This window comes from Empidonax traillii, unplaced genomic scaffold, assembly GCF_003031625.1.
Source record: "Empidonax traillii isolate 1590-97213 ecotype Southwest subspecies unplaced genomic scaffold, ASM303162v1 scaffold451:size1465578, whole genome shotgun sequence".
NCBI lineage: Eukaryota > Metazoa > Chordata > Aves > Passeriformes > Tyrannidae > Empidonax > Empidonax traillii.
This window is the reverse complement of record NW_020955644.1, coordinates 962,783-982,228: the sequence shown is the minus strand read 5'-3', so window position 1 is coordinate 982,228 and position 19,446 is coordinate 962,783. Positions and strand designations below refer to the sequence as shown.

The 19,446-nt window shown below is 51.3% G+C and overlaps 1 protein-coding gene across 1 annotated transcript; it reads left to right on the top strand.

Moving 5' to 3' along the window:
* The first annotated feature begins 16,696 nt into the window (after window positions 1-16,696).
* On the top strand, window positions 16,697-19,024 carry LOC114063137 (adenosine receptor A3-like). Its single transcript, XM_027895207.1, has 2 exons — window positions 16,697-17,382; window positions 18,281-19,024. Exons 1-2 carry the CDS (start codon window positions 17,033-17,035, stop codon window positions 18,876-18,878), a joined length of 948 nt encoding a protein of 315 aa, XP_027751008.1. The 5' UTR covers window positions 16,697-17,032; the 3' UTR covers window positions 18,879-19,024.
* Window positions 19,025-19,446: the final 422 nt, after the last annotated feature.

The window sequence follows — 19,446 nt, the reverse complement described above, 5'->3', positions numbered from 1 at the left end:
GGAGGGGCTGGAGCGTGTCCAGGGAAGGGGACGGAGCTGGGGAAGGGGCTGGAGCGGCTGATGGAGCTGGGGGGAAGCTCAGCCTGGAGAAAAGGAGGCTCAGGGGGGACCTTCTGGCTCTCTGCCACTCCTTGAAATTGGGCTGTGGGCTTCCACCTCTGCTCCCAGGGAACAAGCGACAGGACGAGAGGACACAGGCTTAAGCTGCAGCAAGGAAGGTTTAGGTTGGACATCGGGAAGAATTTCTTCACGGAGAGGGTGATTAGACATTGGAAGGGGCTGCCCAGGGAGGTTTGGAGTCCCCATCCCTGGAGGTGTCCAAGGAAGGACTGGACGCGGCTCTCAGTGCATTGGGCTGGGGAACAAGGTGGGGATGGGGCACAGGGTGGACTCGATAATCTCAGAGGTCTTTTCCTAAATGGTTCTGCAAACAGAGCAGGGACCGAGCGGATCACTGGGCTGAGAGTGTTCCCATAGGGAGGGGATGATGCTGCACAGGGCACAGAGGGGACAGGACAAGAGCAACAGCAGCTTTGAGGTCACCAAGCACCAACACGTCACTGCTGCAGAGCTCAGGACCAGCATCACATCCCCTTCAAAAAGTGTTTCTTGGAACACAGCATTTCATAGTGTGATTTGTTTTTTGTTTATTTTTTTTAAAAAGGCAAAAATAATAAAGAACTGTGACATTGACATGAAATAAATCCGTGACCAAAAAGAAACAGGCAAAACGCAGGAGGAAGAAATAGCACATGTCTGTCCTGGTGGTGGGTTTGTGTGGCTGAGGGTTTGTGAGTGACAGCAGCCACACAGAGAGGATCAGGTCAGAAGTTCAGTGCACGGGGTCTCGTGATCTGTTAGATGGCTTCCTCAGCCCCAGCTCCAACCATAACTCAGCTGTAAAATACACACTCAAGAAAAGCGAATGTCAACAGTTAATAAATTTCAGGGCTTGTGTTTTTTTTTTTTTTTTCTTTTTTCTGGTGAAAAGCGTATAAATACCCCAGGAAGAGCTGTAGTTGTGTCCGTGACTTCAATGCCCAGCTCTCCATGAACGTTACCTGGAATGCAGAGGGATCTCTGGTGTTCCCAAGCAGTGTCACCTCCTTACATAACCAGGGACAGGATGAGGACTGCAGCCACCATCCCCAGGGATTCTCCTGCAGATCACTGTGCCAGAGGCAGCAGCAATGCACCCGCCGCCCTCCCCACACTCCTCCATCATCACTTGCAAAACTTCAGGGACACGAGCAGATTTGTTGAAGTCTGAGGCAAAAAAAAAAAAACAAAAAGCAACAATATTGTAGCTGTCACACCGCCCTCCATCAGGAACAAAATGCTAAGTATTACTTGTGTGGCTGTACAGATGGGAAAACCAAGGCGAAGATTAAATGGCTTACCCAAAATCTCCAGCAAGTGAGCAGCCAGGAGACACACACACAGCTGAGTCCTCACTCATCCTCTCTAACTGAGATCAAACTGCTCTAGTTCTCCCTCTCACAGCTCTGTGTGTGCAGCAGGAATAAATAGCAGAGAATTTTGCTTCCAGGTACGACTCGTGGCTGCTGATACTGATCTGTAAATCCCTGTTTTTATGGCTTAAGTCCTAGCAAGGTGTCTCCTTCCCCGGGGACCACCGTGCTGGGAGTGAGCAGGTGAATCACTGTGTAATTTGTGTTGCTGGAGGCACGGCGGTGTCAGCAGAGGGATTTCCACATTTTCTGTCTCTGCAGGACTTGGCAGCCTCAGCAGAGGCTCAGTTGCTCCTCTCACAGAGGGACAGTCGGTGTGGCAAAATCATCTGCCTTGAAGGATGCTCAGCACTGGTGGTGGAGTGACTTGTTTCCTCCGAGTACAAACCTTATCGTGAAATCTGTGAACTTAGGAAGTTACAAGCTCGATGTTTAAAAACATGAGGTTGTTGCTGGAAAACATGCAGAGACAAAACATCAGCAGTAACTTGTGTTTTAAAAGCTGTGAATCAGTAAAAACCTTTCTACTGACAGAAACTGCACAAGGACACTCAGTTCCTTTAAGGGGCTCGCAGTAAATGGAAATATCTGAGCATTCTGCAAGGCTTTTACTTTAAATTTCCTTTGAAAATAAACCTTTAATAAACTTTGTCCCAAATATCAACACATTTGCAGTTTTTCCCACTCAGCACTGACTGAAGAGTTTTATTGTATCCAGTGAACCACACACTTATCTACTGCATGGCTCTTGGACCTTCTTCTAAGTTTCAAAACAATGAGGGTCCAGGCACACTCAGGGCCTGACTCAGCAAGACAGAGCTCCCAGATGATGTCTGTTGTGGGAAGGTTGACTATTTTCTCCATTTTCTGCAGGTTTGAGTGGAAGCTGATAACATTTAATGCTGAGTCAGACTTTGCAAGTACATGAAATTGGATCTGGATGAGCCTGAACCCAGTTATGAAATGATTAGGAGGGAAGGAGAAAGAGGTCCAAGTTCAGCTGCAATCCAAGGCACTTTTCCTAATGAGTCCTACAGGGAATAAAGCTGGATCTTCATTTCTCCCAGCCCCAAACTCTGCCCTCTTTCAGCAGGACGATGCAGCCCCACAGACAGAGCCTGTTTCACTCCTGAGCTGCTGCACTTTTATCTCTTGTACAACAGCTGATTGCTCGTCAGCAAATCCAGGCTGTCAACAGGGTGTTAAATCCTGTGTCCACACCTTGTCTCTCCCTGGGTGCATTTCCCAATTTATAACAAATCCCATCATTTCAGGGACATCGACAGTGTTACTGACATCAACTTACACCTGCTTGGAGCGTGTAAAACCTGCTGACATCCCCAGAGCGTGGATTTCTGCTCCACGCCATCCCAACACCAACACAAGGTTATAAGGCAAAGAGAATTGATTCTCTGCATCCTGTCACAGGCAGGATACAACCTGTAACGTCCCGGACACAGCCCGAGAAATCCAGTGTGACCCTTCCCACTGCAGTTTTATAAAAAAAAAAAAAAAATTGTAATTTATCACAACCCTTCTATTTGTATAAAACATGAGTTGCCACAATAATGTCTTTTCTAAGCTTTCCAATTCAAACCCACTGATATTAAATTATACCAGCATTTCACTCCCCTTTTCCTGCTATGTTGCACCAGTGAAAGACTGAAGGAAAAACGTTGTTATTTATCCCCAAAACCTGCAGCAGGATTGCAGGTTTTCACCTGATTTTGCAGCCAAGTTGCAGGGGTTGCACTGAGGCTTCTGCAGACAAATTAAAATGAAGCATAATCCCTCAGGACTTCTTTGATTCCAAAATAATAATTGCCCAATTGGATAAATTATCACAAGTTCAGCTGATGTAAATATCTAGCTAAGGCCCATTTGCTGATTTAATGAAATTCAGAAACAATTTGTGATTGCATAATGACCTTGGATTCCTGGCTGATAGAATCAGAGGGCTGGAGAGTAAATGAAAGTGTATTTGACACCGTGCAGGCTAATAACCCATTATTTTATTGCTGTAGCTGTTAGAATAAAGGTGATGACTGTACAATGGTTCTGTCCTGAGTGCCTGAACTTAAACTGCAGGAAAAAAAGGGAACTGGTCCTCTCTAAACTTACAATAATAGTTTTTTAAACCATAATTATGGAAGAATCGGGGGGGAAGGAGGGGGGGAACACGCTCATTATAAAGACCTCAACGCAATCTTTTGAAGTGCAAACATAATATTTTCTTTACAGATGAGATTGCAGCGTCTCATTAGGAGTAATGACTTAATGGTGTAATTAACAGTGAGCACCCACACCACTGCCAGCACCTCCCTTGGCTGGGGCAAGGTTTGTGCAGGGTCACCGAGCACACCCCTCGTGTCCCACCTCCAGCCCCCATCCCACATTCCAGAGGGTGCCGTGTCCTTGCCGGGGATCTGACCGTGAAGGATCACTTACCACCCACCAGCGTCCCAGTTCTGTGGAGGCAGGGGAGCTCCAGAGCCTGTTCCCAGAGCAGATGGGGCCACGTCTCCCCTGCTGGAAGCCCCATCCCTCCCCAGACTGCAGCACGCCCGGGTCTTTTCCATACCCACTGTCTGCTGGGTGAAGCTACCAGGTAATTAGGCAGATGAGGTGGGAGGTGTGGGATCTGGGGAGGGATGGCTGGTCCCAAGGCACTTCTCCACAGAAAGGTCCAACAGGTTTCCAAAGGGAAAGCCTGGACTGGCTTTTCCATGAGCCCCAGCCCTGGGGCTGTTCCTCTCTCCCACCTCAGCCAGGATTGGTAAAGTTGCCTGAAAACGTAGGAAAGGCTGAATTCCAACTGGGAGCTACACAGGGACAGCAGAAAGGGTGAGGAGGCAGGAACAGGGCTCCCTTTATCAAAACCACCAGCAAACCTGGGCTTTCCTCCTTTGTGACTGTCACTCTGGAAGGGACGTAGGGTGGAGGCTTCTTGTGCAGCTTCCCAAACACTTCCCTACCCTGCAAGGAGGCCAGAAAAGCCCGGAGTCAGTCTGGTGTCTGCAATCCTGCAGAGTCAGGAGAAAGGCAGGCCCTGATTGGGGTTTCTGGTTCAAGGATTTTATAAATATCATAGGAGGCTGTGAAACTCTCTGGGGAAGGAAGTGCAAATCCCACTTCCCGCTGCTCAGCTCTGGCAGGGAACTGCTTATTATCATACACAGGGATTCCCATTTTTCAGTCTAACAACAACATAATGGGCTGCCTTTAATATTGGCTTTCTGCAAGCAAGAATTAACTTGTCCAAAGCTGTAGCAGCCTGGCATTTGCTACCAGAGGAGCCTTTTGGCAAGGAAATGACCCTTGGAGAGCTAAACCAGGAGCAGAGACAGGAGCCTGTGCACCTCTCCTGGCTTTAATCACAGGTGCTGGTGCTGGAATTATATGTGAATTAGCCTTCCCAGCAATCTGTTATCCCTGCATCTCCTCACTACAATGGGAGTGGGATCTGCAGCAGGAGCTCATACCTGCAGGAAGCATCTGACCAAGGGGAAATGCAGGGGGAACTGGAGAGGGTGATGAGGAGGGTCTGTGCCATTTTTAAGGCAGCAGCCTGGAGGCCCAGAAGGAAATAGTCCTCCTTACATCCCACTTTCAGTTGGAAACTGGGCTTTTCTCTGGTGAGGAAGCTGGGGAATGAATTCCCTGCAGACCCTTTGCCCTGGGATCTTCTCCAGCTACTGATCATAGAATGTTTCGGGTGGAATGAGACCTTAAAGCTCATCTGCTATGGGCAAGGACACCTTCCACTATCCCAGATTGCTCTAAGCCCCATCCAACCTGGCCTTGGACACTTCCCGAGTGTTTTATTCCTCCTCCCAGCCCAATTGGGAACATGCAAAAGGAAAACACCCGAGCAGAACCAGCCCACGGCCAAGCAGAAAGTCACCTGCCTCTTGCCTGCGCCAGCCAAAGGGAAAAGAACAACAACAGCAAAATATTTTACTCATCCATGAAAAGGAAAGGGAGTTACCCCAGGCAAGGGCCCTACAAGGCCGTGCAGAACAAGCCAAGATTCACTCACAGCACCCGAACTGATGGGAATGGAGCGTACTGGGGCAGGTTTTTGTAGGATACTTGGCAAATCCTCCAACAAAGGTAGGCATGGGTAGGTCACATAACACAGCCCAGCCCAGGGCCACAATTTGCAGAGTGACTTAAACAAAGCTGCTGGATTTGCAGGAGACAAAGAGACGTGAGAGGGGGCTGGAGTTCCCTTTATCCCCGCACAGCCCCTGCCAGGAGAGGCACAGTCTCAAGCAGGAAAAACTGGGACAGCAGAGCTCAACACGAACAATAACAAGTGTTATTCTTTCAGCTGACAAACTGTGCTCTCTGCTCAAAGGCAGCTGCAACCACATATTTTCTGCTCTTACCCAACTTCTTCCTGTGCAGCTCTGGGGAGCCAGGCACTCGCTCACCCCGTGGCTGGGTGGTGCCTCAGTGTGTCACCCGGGGACCAAGCCTTGTCCTGCCAGCTGGGCTCACCCAGGGGTAATTTTTGATTAGCAGGTAAAAGCAGCAATCCAGGTATTTGTCTGCCAGCTGCTGGAAGCCCTTTAAGATCCATGGAATTCCTTCATTACCTGTTCCTGACCTCTCCCAGGGGCATAGCTTGCCCCATGCAGGGTCAGATCTAGTGACTGCCAGTATCCAGGGATTAGACATGGCAGGAACCACAAGTCTCCAGATATTCCTTCTGCCCTCAGCCAAGCCCCAGGCCAGCAGCACACCCAGGCCTAGGGCTGCAGGACAGGCTTTGTAGAGGCATCAGTGAGGTAATAATGAACTCACCTGGACCTGGATAAGAGGTGTGTGTTTCCAGTTAGTGCTGCTGTGTTGTCCTAAGTGAATTTAATCATCCCATGGCCTTGGAGACCCTCCAGCAGCTCCAGCATCTCTTACTCCTCCTGCTGTCAGGTGTTAGTGGGAGCTTGTCTTAAACCAGCTGTTTCAGGAGAGGCTGCTCCTCAGCTCTTTTATTAGTTGCTCCACTATAATTACAATTGCAATAACACTTAGACTTTTGAAAGCACTCTTTGTTTTCTGATTGCTTCCTGAACACCAGCGAATAATCCCGGCTTTACGCTGCTTCCTGAGGAAGAACAGGAATTCTTCCTACAAGAAAGGCTGTTACTTCGTGGTAACAGTAAAGCAGATGGTGAATGGGAGGGAACACGAGGCACCTGTGTCTCCTCAGAGCCTGTGCTGAGATGTTCTCCCAGCACTCCTGGGTCCTTTTGGGCAGAGACAGAGTGTCACTGTCCCCATCCGAGCGGCGATGCCACCCTGAATCCTTCCCTGGAGTCAGCTGTTGCCTCCTCAGCGGATCGTGAGTCATTTCCACTCCAGTTATGACTCAGTTGACTGGAAACTTTGCCTGAGTAAGGGCTGAATGTCTTGCTCATGTTTCTCCTGAGGTTTCTCCCCGTGGAGCCCCCTGGGCGGGGGGTCAGCCCTGCCCCTGCCACCGAGGGCCAGGCAGGTCACCCAGCAGTGCTCAGACACCCACAGCAGCACACTTATCTTCCAAAGACCGTGGGAAGGGGTAAGCTCATGGTGTCTGCAGCTCACGAGCAGCATCCCCAGCGGAAAAATCCCAATTACATCCTCAAAACATTTGGGGGTGCTTTGCTTTTCAGCACTTTCCCTCTGCCACCCTTCGGAAGGAAAGTGTTTGCGTAAATAACAGCAGATGCGTTTGAAAATAGCTCGGTCTCCCAGCCCGTGTTTAGCCACAGAAATGAACAGGGATGGAGCAGTTGCATCTGAAGTGAGAAAGCCGGCAGATGGTTTGCAGGAGCCGCAGCCCAGTGCTGGTGTTCTCTGCCTACACGGATTGAGGCACCCGGGGCAGCCCCAGCTCCCTCCCGGGGCTCAGCACCGGCAGGAACATCCTCAAAGCGCTGCTTGGGGTTTTTTTGTCAGCTCGTTCCAGGCATTAGAGTGTCTGTGCTTGGAGGTGCTGGCTCTATCCAGCCCCTTCGCTGCCTCCCCCGGGCCAGCCCCTCTTTGTCCCACTGCCCAGTGGGTGCTGTTCTCCATCCTCAGCTCTCTGAGCAAAGCACAGCCAGGCCAGGGAGCTGCAGCCTCCCCCCCTTTCCCTTCACTAAGCCCTGAAGGTGGGAAATGGGTTATTGCCTACAAGCAGCTTGGTAACAATTTCCACATTGCGAGGAATGGCTCTGAGCTCCCACTGCAGCACGACTGGCTCAGTGTCTGTCTCTGAGAAGGAAGCTTTACCCTGGGACAGGCTACAGCTGGCACTGCTTTGTGACCAACTGCACTGAACAGCAGCTCCTCTCCTTCCTTCCATCCCAAACCTTCAAGATCTTCTCCTTCAGCTCACAAACCTTCCAAACACGTGCAGTTCTCACCCATGGCGCTTTCTTTTCCGTCTCCATGGGCCACCAAAACCTCCAGCCTTCCAAAGGCGTGTCCACTTGGGAATGACAAACTCCTGTACGTGACTGATGAGGGTGTGGGCGTAGCCCTGACAGTGGGGAAGATTAAGATGTCATGGGCTAAAGTTGTGTCAGCGTTTAGCCAGCTATTGGGAAAAAAACTGAACCACTGACCCCACAGCACACAGCCCAGCAATGACCTGAGCAGTGTGGGGGCAGGCAGCAGGGGTGTGGGTCACCTGCTCTCTTGGCTTTAACACTAAAATTGATGGGTGGATGTTGGATTGAGCCCTGCTCCAGCCATCAGGCAGAGCCAGCGAGGAGCAAGTCCCCATCATTGTACCTGCTTGGTGGGGAGGGTCGGGACGAAGCTGCGCTCCCAGGGCTGTTTTCTCAAGGAACAAACATGCCAGGGATGAGGGTATTTATCTGCCACATCTCACTTGTACTCAAAACAGCCAAAAAGTCTGCCAGGACCTGCCTGCCCCGTGTGATACAGCAGGATGCGTGCTGAGCTCGTGGGGTGACGGGGGCAGTTCCTAAGGTTACCTTAACAACAGAAAACCGTGCACTTGCATTTCCAGAGCTGCAGAAACCGCAGAGATATCAGGGCACTTAATCACTGGTTTGACTGCCTGTGCCGTGTGTTGTGGTGAGGTGCTGCATTCCAGGCTGACGGCTCCTGTCACCACTGGTTGCTGATGCCGGGGCACGTCCCCGGGAGGGACCGGGGCTCCCCAGCCCTGACAGCACCTCCTTTGCTCATCCTCTCCTCTCCATCCGGTGATTCTGTGACTCTCGACATGAGCTGTTGAATCGTAGAGTCATAAAACATCCTGAGCTGGAAGGGACACCCGAGGGTCATTGAGTGCAGCTCCTGTTCCACCCGGGGAAACGGCCCCGTCTGGACAAGGGGGTGGCACAGCAGGGTGGCCATAAATATCCCATTTGTCGGTGGCCTGGCTGTTCTGAGAGCTGATTACAGTGTTTGCCCTGGGTAAGGAGGGAACCTGCAGCGCTGGGGTTTATCTGCCAGGGCCCCTTGGCCAGGGCCAGGCTGGTGGTAACGGGGCTGCCCTGGAGATCCTTCCTGCCCCAATGACTGGGGAGCGGGGCAGGAGGCCGTGCCTGGGCCAGGCGGGCACGGGGGGGACAGGATTTCCTCCACAGACTGAGCTCCCAGGAGATAAGGAAAGCAAACACACGTTGGTGTGCCAGGGCAGGGCTTGGAGCTGGGTCTGTCTGCTCTGGGTGCTGCCCTCCTGCTCGGCCCCACAGCCCAGCACTGGGGTCTGGGGGTGAGGAGCTGCCTGGGAGAAGGGCAGCTGTCCCTGCTGGAGCTGGCACAGGATCTGGGGCTGGAGTGCTGACAAATCTCATGGGCAAACTCCTGATACATCATTATGAGGCTCCCAAACTTAAAGCAAGTGTTTAGGAATGATTTATTTCCCCCAGATTGAGGCAGGAGCCTTGGCAGTGTCACGAACAAAACTGACTTTTCTCCTGCAACAAGAGATGGGTGAGTTTTGCTGTAAAGAAAAAGAAATCCTTTTTTTTTTTTTTTTTTTTTTTTTTTTTTAACTAAAGAACTCAATAACACCTCTGAGTTAATTGTAGAACAAAGGAGGCCTCGGTTTCTGCCATCCATCATGGAAAAGGTTGGATCCAAATATACATACATTAAAAATAAAAAGGTATAAACAAAGCTTCCTTCCTTAAGAGCTTCCCTGGTAAACCTGGACCCTGCCAGAGCCTGGCTGCCTCCAGCTCATCTTCCTGTTGGTGGAGGCTGCTCTGGCGTGGAGCTGAGCCCCCAGGGAGACTCCAGGCACCTCTCAGGACCATTTCCTTGGAAAATGGTTTGTTTTCAGCAGGATCTTTGATCACATGAAGGCCCAAAGTCTTTCCTTCGCTCTGTGTCCTGGGAGGCTGTTGCTGTGGGAGGGTGTGAGATGGGCACTGAGCCTCCCTCGTTCCTTCTCTGCCCTCCAGAAGGGCCTGTGGGGTTTCATTTGTTCATCTGGAATTCCTGTTCCTCAGGGGAAAGCCTCGGCTTCCACCTCCAAGAGGATTACTGGGGCCACAGGACCAAATCCCTCTGTTCCTTACACCCCTGTAAATCTGGAGTAAATAAATCCTGTTAAGCCATTGGGGCCACTCTGGGCTTACCCAGACAGAAATGGCAGGACTATAAATAAGATCTTGGTTTGATTGGGGAAATAAAGGCAGGAAAAAAGCACTTGTAAGATGTCCAGAGGAAATATAAGCTCCCCCCTCTACAAGTAGTTATGCTGACAATGATGAATTTGTCCACGAATGCCAGTCAGAGAGTGAGTCATGTTTCATAAATAAATTAGAGCAAGATATTCATAGAATCATAGAATATCCTGAGCTGGAAGGGACCCACAAGGATCCTCAAGGTCCAGCTCCTGGCTCTGCACAGGACAACCCCAAATGTTCTTAGGAATCTTGGGAAATACCTTGGTAATATTCATTTAATCCGTGAAATCTGTAGCCTGAGATGCCACTAAACATCCAAAATTAGGAGTAATTCAGTGGCTCCATATCAAGCACATACAGTTATTGTAGCTGATGTTAGAGCCACCCATTTCTGGCAGTGTCCACTCATCCCTTGGTGGAGCCAAACTTGTATGGAGAAGCTGCTAAATGGGGTTTGTACCCCGTGTCCTCAACCCCTGGGGTCAGGGGGGCAGTCACAGCAGTGGGTGCTGCCTGTGCCAGGTGACTTGTCCCCTCCCATGGCTGCTCTCCACAGCAGCTCTTCCCTCCCTCTCTTCTTTTCAGAGAAAGGCTGCTTTTGCAGCCCACTGTAGTTAAATGACTTGCTGGGGATCAAAAACAAGAGCTGGGAAGAGAGAGATCAGGGCCTTGGCTTTGGTGTTTCACCCTGTCCTGCCTCCCCCAGCCTTGCCATACTTAGAGGCAGAATTATCAGCAGGAGAGTTTATAAAACGTCAGAACGGTTTCTCTCCTGTCAGCCAGAGAATTTGTGTAAATAGGGCCTCTTTAAAGAACCTCTTGCCAGCTCAGAACTCCCTTTCATCTCCCCAGGATTTATTTTATGCTGGTTTTGAGAGATTTTAAAACAATCTCTAAGGAAGAGCGAGGATGGAAAGTTTTGAGTCCTTGGAGGTGGTGGGTGTGGGGCACCACGGAGCTCCAGTGGGATCCTGGGTCTGTTGTCACCTGCCAGGGGTGACAAAGCCAGGCAGCAAGGCTGTGAAACAGAAACTGAGGGGTGATTTCCTCTCGTGATTCACGGGAGGTGGCTGCTCAAAACTGCCCTAGCCTGCTGGGTAACAGCTCTGCGTGCTCTGCAGCAAGTTGGAAAGGCAGCTCTGGGGACAGAATATTCCAAAAAGCTGCGTTTCCCAAGCCAGCAGAGAAAACACGGCGTGAACACGGTTCATTCCCAGCCCCGGGTGCTTTGAGAGAGAGAGAGGAAGAGTGCGGGTCAAGGAGAGCTGGGGGAATCGCTGCTCCCACGGGCTGGGGAAGGTCATTGCCACGCGCGGGAGCGCAGTTGGCATCGCACGGGGTCAGCTGCTCTGCCCCGGCTGCAGCTTCGCCCACTCCACAGCCACACCCACGGAAAGCTGCGAAAAACTCCCGTTGAGTTTTGAGACACACAAAAATATCGTCCGTCCAAGCCCCTCTCCCTGCGTTCCCGCCCTGTCAGTGCTCGGAATTCCAGGGGCTGACGAGCAGGAGCTGTTTCAAAGCTGCGTCCCAGCCTGTCCCAGCAAACCCACCGAGCCATACTGGTTTGACAGCCCCATCTCCCTCCTACACCGGCGCTGCGCTCCCTAACGAGCCGAGCAAGACGAGCAAACACATAACACTCACTCCCAGGTTTCGGGAGGTTTAAAATCCGAAGCCGCCTAATCCAGCCGAGCAAAAAGCAGCACATCGGGAGCGCGAGTGGTCCTTGCTGTTTGCTGAGCGCAGGTTTCGGCTCTGGAGCAGCGTCTCAGGGCACTGTAAATGCCTGGCTGTGCCCACGGAGAGCAGCCTCCCGGGAAGGGATGCCAATCCCGGGGAGGGATGCCATCCCCATACATGGAGACAGCTGCTGCAGGGAGCTTCACCGGGGCCCTGCACTTAAAAGGAGCAAAGCTCTTCCAAAGGCAGCTGGGAGCCTGCTTGAGGGAGGTGAAACCCACTGCTGGCAGTGCCCCTGCTCAGCCAGAACAGAGTTTGGGGCCATTGTTTCCTGCCATCCTCAGGCTGGCGGTGTGTGCTCAGTGCCCCGTGGAGCCCTAGGTTGTTCCACTCCCCGTGTGGGGCAGCCGGGAGGAGGGATGGGCTGTCCCCACACGTGCTGCTTGAGAAACCAGGCAAGGCCACAGACTGCTGTCTGGCAGGGATTAAAATCCCCAGGGAATGCCAGCCATGCAGGTTATCCCTGCTCCTCGTGGCATTAACACTTTATTTCCATCCCGATCTCATCCGCTGTGAGACCCGGAGCTCAGGCTGTGGTCACACGTGTCGTGGGCTGGGTGTGCTGGTGATGCAGGGGTTGGAGCAGGGATGCAGGAGGTCAGGGGTCTGCGGGAGCAGAGCTTGGGGCTCCATCCACCAGCAGACACCGTCACATCTCACAGCACCATCTGCCAGCTCCGGCCCCCGCGGTGCTGACCCAGCTCGGCCTCCACACACTCCCTGAACTGCTTTAAATAACATTCAGGACCAGCCAAGGCTGAGACTCTGCCCCAGAGTCTGTCAGCAGACCAGCAGCAAATAGGCATCTGCACCTTTTCTGGCTGTTCCAAACACAGCAGTGAGTCACTGGGAGAATCCGATTTCCAGCACAGTTCAAGCTCAGGGAACGGGATGTGGAAGGGAAGAAGAGCTTTCCAGATCTGATCCTCCGCTGACAATTTGCTCTTGACAGTGGTTGAAATCATCTTTGGAACCAGATCTGCATTCTGAGGGCAGTGAACTTTGCCTTTCAGCACAGCTGTGTGTGTGCCAGGGGAGAGGTTTCTTCAGGTTTTCCCATCGGTGAGAAGCACCGACAGTGGTTTTCAAACATCCCTGTGCCTCCACATGCAGGGGCAGGTGAAACCATCCCAAATTGTTGGGAGTTTCAGAGGGGAAACCAAAAGGGCCCTGCTCCTGTCCAGCCCTTCCCAGCTCTGTCAAGACCAGACTGACCCTCCTCTTACCACAGATGGGGAAACTGAGACAGAGTGAAACGACATCAGTCACCCACACCAGGCTCCAGCCTCTCACTCTGGCTGGTTGTTCAGCAGGCCACAATCCCTCTCTGTCACACCAGATGTGATCCTGTTCCACATTCACATCCTCTCTCTGCTTTGCTTTCACTTCCTTCCCAGTGCAGGGAAGAGCCAGGACAGTCCTCGCCACTCGCAGCCTCTTGGTTTATGAGTTGCCTTCCCCCCCCCCCATAAAGTTAAGACTAAATTTTAAAATTTAATCCCAGAAAAATCCCTCCTCCACAGCTCCTGGCACAAGAGCAGAAGCTGCTGGGATGTAAGGAAAGAGGAATGAGGTGTGGGATGTTCATGTCTTCCCAGCACTGTGTGAGCACAGGTTTGGGGAGCAACCAGGACCCAACTGGGGTCCCAGGCAGGGCATTCCAAGCAAGTTGCCTTCAAGGAGGCTGCCTTCTCCTCCCTGCAAGTGTTTTACAGCCCCACCAGAACAAAGGCAGCCGTGGCTGTTGTTGACTCACACGATAAGATCATTGTTGTGGGATTTATTTTTTTATTGTGTGTCACTTAGAAATAATTTTTTTTCCGAGTAAATTCGTTCTCCTCCCCTCCGCCCCCAAAGTGAAAAGGGAATCTGTGCTCAAAGCCACAGCTGAGATTGCAGAGAGACCTTCCCTTCCTGATCCTTATCTCACCAGGATGTAGGAGGATCCTTGGGGAATAGCTGGAAGCCTTTCGCTGGAGCCATCCAAGAATCCAGCAAGCTGAGCACGGCCTTTAAATGGCAAAACCATCAAGTGCTCAGGGATCAGGATCTGAAATGCTGTTTAACCCCATCTCACTGTGACATCCCTGGGTTCCATCACATGGGAATCACCCGGCTCTCACCCCAACCTGGAGCCTCCTTCTCCACAGGCTCAGCTAAATAATGTGAGCTAAAAACACACCTCTGAATCCTAATCTAAACCAAAGCCTTAAACTGCTGGCTCACCACGTTCCTCCAGCTGCAGCCCCGCTCACAGCCGGGCAGGTTTGGGTGGCAGCAAAGCCAGGGCTGAGTTTCTCTTGGGCTGCAACCTGGGCAGGCAGAGCAGGGGGACAGGAGAGCTGGGTGGGTGCCACACAGCAGGAATGGGAGTGAGAGGTGGTGGGGAATGAAGTTCCTTCCATCTGATCCTTTCTTCCACCTCGGGGTGGGCCACACCTGGACACAGCTCTGAACTACAGCTCTCGGCAGCAGCAGAGCCCTGGGGAAGGACTGAGCTGTCCTGGGTGACAGGGGCAGGTTCCAGTCATAGCCAGGAGCTCAGGGGCTGGTGAAGAATTGCATCATCCACCCCAGCATCATCCTCCCACTTATCCAGAGTAGACTGTGCCTTTGCTCGATGGCTGATGCCCCACTGGTACCACGGAGGAATAGAGAAGTGAATCCTGGACCCTCATCCAGCTGAGCCTGATCCTCCTCACTCCCAGTCCCTCCTGCTGCCAGCTTTACTGGCATGTGCCTCCCTAAGCCTCCTGGCAGGAGCACAGTGCGTGCTTATGGGGAGAGAAGTAGAGGAGAGAGCCCTCCAGTCGGGATCTGGGGTTGGATGCCGGTAAAAAAGCAGCCAGAAGAGGGGGCAGAGCTGATTTCCACAGCAAAACGCTCCCCGATCCCACGCTCCGGCCCCATTTGGCTCCTCTGTGCAGGGAGTGTTTAATCACTTTGCAAGCTGCAAAAACCTCCAGCCCAGTGTTTCCTGAGAGTGGGGCTGCAGGAAGGCAGTGGGAGAAGAGCTGAGTGCCCACGGAAGGAGGATGCAGCACCCACAGAGCACCCCAGGGCTGAGGGACGGCCGTGCTCATGTGGGGCAGGGACGGGAGAAGGACACAGGCTCATCCTCCTTTGGTGACAGAGGAGTCATGGCCACCCAGCACCCTGATTCTGTCATATTTAGGACAGGAAACAGATGCTGCCTGACGGAGGAAACATCTGAAGTGTATCAGTGCACCTTGTGCTGTCCCCAGCAGGAACCTGTGGGAACAGGAACGGGGGGTGCCCACTCCAGCCCCAGCTCTGCTGGGCTTGGTGGCACCTCCCTCAGAGACAGTGTCCCCGTGGGCAAGCACCTGCCTGTGAAGGAAAAGGGAGGGGCAGATCCAGGGCTATGAAACCTCCTGCAAACACCACCTCGCCCAGAGGCTGCTCGATTCCTGCCATCCCCAAGCACCTTTTCACCAGTGGGTGCTGCTGCCCCGTCGAGCCCAGTCAGAGCATTCTCAGATGGTGAACACTCTGCTGCCAGCAGCCAGTTTGGTTTTTCTCATTATCCTGCTCTGATCTGTTTGGTAATTAATTTTTCCACAAGTTTTTTCCCGTCCTGGCAAAGGCCAAGTGACCTCTCCCTGTCCTCACTTTAACACACAAGGTTTTCCTTATTTTTGATCTCCCCTGTCCAGCACTCAACCCCTTTGTCTGCCATCGATGAAGGCATTAAATGACACTGGTCCCAGAACCATCACCCTCTGGATGTCACCACCCAACCAGTTCCTCAGGCACCACAATCACAGACTCTGTCCTGATATAGATCTGATCCAGGCTGCCCACTGACATTTTGGATATCAGAGGCTGTTTATGTCCCAAATTAAGAAATACTGTGCTGAATTCTACCTTCTAGAAACCTCATCTGCCTGAAGTTCCTCCACCTGATTTTTGCCAGCACAGCCAAGTTTAGTAGCAGGCTGGGACTGTCCATACACAGCTCCCTATGTTCCCAGCAGTTATTCCACCCAAACACCCTCCAGTCAGGGAGCAAGAAGCTTTAAGGTTGATTTCAAGCAATCAGAATTTGTCCAGCTCTTTGGATAGCAGGAAAGAAAGCAGTCTCATTTATTTCTGGCTCTGTCTGCTCTCAGACTGATTTCACTTCCCCATCCCTCAGCGTTTCCAGAAAGTTGGGTGGCAGAGATGGAGGACTCGGTGTCTGGGAAACCAAGGACCACCCTGGTCGCTTAAGGATTCGTTATGCTAATGAGGCACCATCCTCCTAATCATTTCCTTGCTTCTACTTGCCCAAGAGCCAGGTCACTCCACAGCTCATGCCAGTGAGCTCCTGCTTGCCTCTCTCCTCAGTTCCAGTCAGGATGGGAGCAGCTCTTTCACTGCAGACTGACGTCTCAGCTTTTACACCTCCTCCCCATTACTTCCCATCACTTCCCACACCTTCCCTCACTTTTTCCATCTTCCACAAACCAGGCACAGGAAAAGATGGCACCCTCCGAACATGTCAAGCTTGGTTGTCGTTCTGATTTCCAGCAGAAACAAGGGCTCTCCCTGACAACATCACCCACCTTGTCAGGCTGAGAAAGGCCCAAGTAAAAAGTGTTCTTCAGCCATCTCAGGGCTTTAACTGGAATGGTACAACCCGAGCTAAATCGCATGTTGGAATTTAGTGCAATGCTCTTCAACATCCCCTGAGCTGCCTCATTTGTCACAGTGACTGCAGGGTGATTATCTCGAGTGATAAGTGGCAGCTTCGCACAGTCGACTGTGGTTGATGTTCTCGGACTTGTAAAACTGTGGCTCGAAAGAGGAAGCAGTTCAAGTCTTTATTTATGAGTTGCTGGCAAGCAGGAGTGTGGAAGCTTTTCCATTTTTTTTTCCCTTCAAAATAGCCCTTCCAGAGCACTTCACTGCCACGATGCTGCTGAAGGGAAGCTGTGAGCCTCGGGAGATGCCTCCAGAGATGGAAACAGCTCCTGGGTGCTGAGGGGTTTGCAGCTCTCTGGGAAGGCAACACCTGATTTGCTGCCTGAGTGGGGAGGACGTGAAATACTGACAGAAGTTTGCACCTTGAAGTCCCTGGAACAACTGAGCACCAGACACTGAAGACAAATCCCACACAGGGGCATCGATGCCTGTGTCTCCTCCTGCAGCTCAGGCTGGGGTGGGAGCACCATCATGCTAAACGACAGCCTGGCACTGAGCAGCCTGGACGGGATTTACATCGGCACCGAGTGCCTGGTGGCTTTGTTTGCCACTCTGGGCAACGTGCTGGTGATCTGGGTGGTGAAGCTGAGCTCCACCTTCCAGAACACGACGCTGTACTTCATCGCGTCCCTGGCGCTGGCCGACATCGCCGTGGGGACCCTGGTGGTGCCCCTGGCCATCGTGGTGAGCCTGGGCATCACCGTGCACTTCTACACCTGCCTCTTCATGTGCTGCCTCATGGTGGTTTTCACCAACGCCTCCGTCCTCTCCCTCCTGGCCATCGCCATCGACAGGTACCTGCGAGTGAAGCTGCCGACCAGGTGAGTGCTGTGCCTCCACGGGCCCCTCTGCCCCTGCCCAGCCCGTGCCCCACCTCCCCTGTCCTCCTTAACTTGGCCCTTCTCCAGCAAACAAGTACTTGCAGTGGATGCTTGTGCCTCAAAGCCCCCCTGAGACGAGGTCTGGAGAGCAGGACCCCTCTCTGCAGTGGGTGCAGCACAGAGAGACCTTGGAGGAGCTCACGAAGCTCGGGGTTGTCCCTGATCCGAACCATTTAGTTCTTCAGCTCTTTTAATTGTGCAGGATGCTGAGTGTACCATCAGTTTCTTTGGGTTTCTGAGGCAGGTCATTTAAATAAAATTCCATTGAGTGTTTGCTGAAAACACAGAAGTGGTAACAGAGGTACTAAGGGTTAACTTCAGTCATTCGCTGTTTATATTTGAGTGGAAAAGCACATAAGCTAAAAATGCAAAGCATAACCTCAAGCATCAAAGAAATCATCATTTCAAGGGAAAGGGCCTATGAAATTGAAGAGCAAAAGAGCATTTCAGTCCTTCAAGTGGCATAAAAAATATAAAGATGAAGGTATACCCAAAGAAGGTGAGAAATAAGATAGAACTGCTCGTAGCAGCAAAGCAGTTTATTGGCAAGAGAAGCACTAAGATCATGGTAAAACAAAAAATAATATGGATGAAAATATCCAACTGTAAACAGGGGAAGTTAAGCCCAATTCTTACTGGCACTAAAAAGTAAGTGTTACAAATGCCTCAAGATAGGATTTGGTTCCCCACCCCCCCCCAAAAAAAAAACACCCAATAAACCAATGCTCCATTTTCTGATAATGAACCTTTAGTACCTGACCGTGTGAGTGCTTGAAACCATCCTCGACTAATTTAAACACTCCTGTTTAACACAGCCTGGGTTTTCTTCCCCCCACAGGTACAAGAGAATCACTACAGAGAGAAGAGTTTGGTGGGCACTGGGGCTGTGCTGGGCTGTGTCCCTGCTGGCCGCGCTTGTCCCCATGTTTGGCTGGAACAAGCCAAGGGACTCCAACTTCCTCAGGTGCCGATTCATGTCTGTGATGAGCATGGAGTACATGATGTATTTTGGCTTCCTCACGTGGATCCTTGTCCCCCTGCTCGTCATGTGTGCTCTGTATGCTGAAATCTTCCACATCATCAGGACAAAGCTGAGTCAAGGCACGACCAGTGCGAGAGGGGCCGGAGCTTTTTACGGGCAGGAGTTCAAGATGGCCAAGTCTCTTGCACTTGTTCTTTTCCTGTTTGCAATATCCTGGTTGCCTCTGTGCATTATAAACTGCATTTCCTATTTTTACCCCGAGTCTCAGATCCCCCAGTTCTGGATGTACTTGGGAATCCTGTTAACCCACATCAATTCTGCCATGAACCCCATTGTCTACGCCTTCAAGATAAAGAAGTTCAAAAGCACGTACTTTTTGATTTTGAGGACCTATATCCTGTGCAAAAAACCAGACCCAGCTCTTACAGAGCAAGCAAGAGACCCACAGTTATAAATAAAGACTGAACCTGCCGGTATAGACCAGACAACTGATAAACCACGTGGCTTTCCTAAGGAACTCATGGGAAGACGAAGCAACGCGTAGATCTGAAGGTTACCCTAAAGCTGTATGTGAATGTATGTCTTTGTATTCTATCAGTTCAAAATACAGAAGGAAATACTGTCCAGTGTTGAGGTTTTTTTGGGGTTTTTTAACATAAGGGTTAGATGAGTTGACTGAAAACCAGGATAAATACGTTCCTTGCTGCTTGTAATCCAGCAGCTCACCACCTCACTGACTGCTCTCACACCCTTTTTCTTCTCTATCCATTTAGACTAAACTTGAGTCTGGTCAACTTGTGCTGCAGCCAGGGTTGTCACGTTGTCATGAACAATAATAACTATTAGATGGATTTTACACTGATTCAGCCTGCAGAATTTTAGTTGCCTAGGACGGCATAAAAATTGTACTAATTATTACACCCCAGCTCACACAGCCCCTTTTTAATGAACGTGGATCAAACTGAAAATAGCTCATTAAAGGCCAGGCTACTTTTTCCTCCATCTTTAAATAATTGAAGCTG